General features: G+C 42.8%; 1 protein-coding gene across 1 annotated transcript; it reads left to right on the top strand.

The window, feature by feature from the left end:
• Positions 1-241: 241 nt before the first annotated feature.
• LOC149203154 (aspartic proteinase nepenthesin-2-like) lies at positions 242-1,450 on the top strand. Its single transcript, XM_089401778.1, has one exon. The coding sequence runs from the start codon at positions 242-244 to the stop codon at positions 1,448-1,450; it is 1,209 nt and encodes a 402-aa protein (XP_089257904.1).
• Positions 1,451-2,045: the final 595 nt, after the last annotated feature.

The raw sequence follows: 2,045 nt of genomic DNA, 5'->3' as shown, positions 1-2,045 counted from the left end.
ATTATTGAATGTGAACGCGATGTTAGAGATGTAGTATGAAAAGTGTTTGGCATCCTCATCTGTGCCTGTGGGGGTAGGTTATAAACTGAGACATCAAGGAACCGTGTAAAATGCGAAACAAGGCGTGTTTACTGTTTAGTCTAAAATCTGAAGAGTGAGGAAAGAAGCCATGGCGATGGGGAATAGTGCAGCACAAGTGATGGTTTCCATTTTGTTGTTTCTAAGTATTGTGTAGGAGTCGATGGAAGCCGGAGTAGTGATGGAATTGTCTGTAAATCATGGCAATCCCAATCTCTCCCGGAATCCGGATGAATGGAGGAATTTGCTGTTGCAGAGTAGGGATCGAGCGAGTGGTCTAGCATCCAGATTGCACCCCGGAAGTAATTCCACCTACAAAAGGAAATTAAGCTCCGTCACTGTTTTGTCGGGAAACGCTGGGGGCACAAGCTATATTGTGAATGTGGGTTTTAGGAAGCCTGCAAAGTATAACATCCTGGTGGTTTTTGATACCTCGTCGGACATGTCATGGATAAAGTGCGATTACAGCCATGGGTTCTCCTCTTACAAGAAACTGGATTGGAGCTCATGCTATAGAAACCTGGAAGGTGACGGCGTATCCTGTAGCGGAAAGAAGTGCATCTTGCAAACCCAAACCAATGGTGGGAGCGCTGTCACGGCGGAGATGAGTCAGGATACACTGTGGTTGGATTCTCAGTCCGTTGAAAAGTTCGGATTTGGATTCGGAACCGATTTCTCAAAATACCAAGGCAATTCTTCTATTGGGCTCCTGGCGTTTGGCAGAGGCTCTCTTTCACTTCCTTCTCAGGCCAAAAGCAAAAGCTTCTCCTACTGCCTACCCAACTTCGTGGACCCTCAAGCTAAAGCAAAACTGAGACTGGGTCAGGATGTGTCCATTCCCTCCAACTCCAAGTTCACCGCTTTGGTATCGAATCCTAAAGCTACTGCGTGGTATTTTGTTGGACTTAAGGGTATCACCGTGGGGAACACCACCCTCAATGTGCCCCCCAGTGCTTTCCAGTTCACTTCAAGCGGAGGAGGGACGATGTTGGACACTGGAATCCTTATCAGCCAACTAGTGCAGCCGGCCTACGAAGCTTTAAAAGCCGCTTTTGTGAGTCAATTCCATGAAGCTCGTCCTGTGCAGAAGTCCAACTTCCCGTTAGACACTTGTTTCAAGTATCCCAGAGACCTCTCGAAGCTAAAAGCTCCATCTATAACATACCATTTTCACGATGGACTCGATCTGCCTATCAGTAAAGAAGCAATTTTAACAGCAGTATCGGATTCAGACATTTGCTTGGCGTTCGAGCCCTCGTCAGGTAATGATTTGAGCATCATAGGAAGTCTTCAGCAACAAGGTTACATTGTTTCTGTCGATCTAAACAGCAAAAAGATCGGGTTTGCTCCAGTTACTAGCTGCTCCTCCTAAACTACTGTTTATTCCCTTTCTGTTTGCTTATTGTATCGAGAGGCAGGCTTTTTTTGTTGGGTATTTTTTTTTAAATGGAGAAATACCAAAACCAGCAAAATAAACACCACAGAGACAATGCTCTGTTTCCTCTGTCCAGGATCTTTACACAGGGAAGCTTTTAAAACAAATTGACTCAGAAGACAACACAGTCACAAAGCATTTCTATTAATTAAAAACAAACTGAAACTCTGTTACATATTTCTTCCTCTGTGCAAAGAGGAATTTACAAAACAAACTCTGTTGCAGACACAAATTTTCCACTGCTGTGGATATTACATAAACCAGCTCTCTATTCTTCAATAGCTAATACAAAGCATTACATTCCAAAATCTATATAGCACTGCTGTGCATTTACAAAAATAATCCCACTACTGTGCGTAGCCACTCCACTCCAAAATTACAAAAGGAACTACACTCACTTGAACTACATACTCTCACGGGCTCGACACAATGTTTTATATAAAACATACATCGCAAAAAAAACTGAACTACCGCACGTAGTCTATTTACTACATCATAAAAGATATATAAAAAAACATATAATAATATATGC

The sequence above is a fragment of the Pinus tabuliformis genome, chromosome 2_1 (genome assembly GCF_031772625.1).
Source record: "Pinus tabuliformis cultivar Carrire ecotype Pingquan chromosome 2_1, CPIR1, whole genome shotgun sequence".
Classification (NCBI taxonomy): domain Eukaryota; kingdom Viridiplantae; phylum Streptophyta; class Pinopsida; order Pinales; family Pinaceae; genus Pinus; species Pinus tabuliformis.
This window is presented reverse-complemented; position numbering and strand designations above follow the sequence as displayed.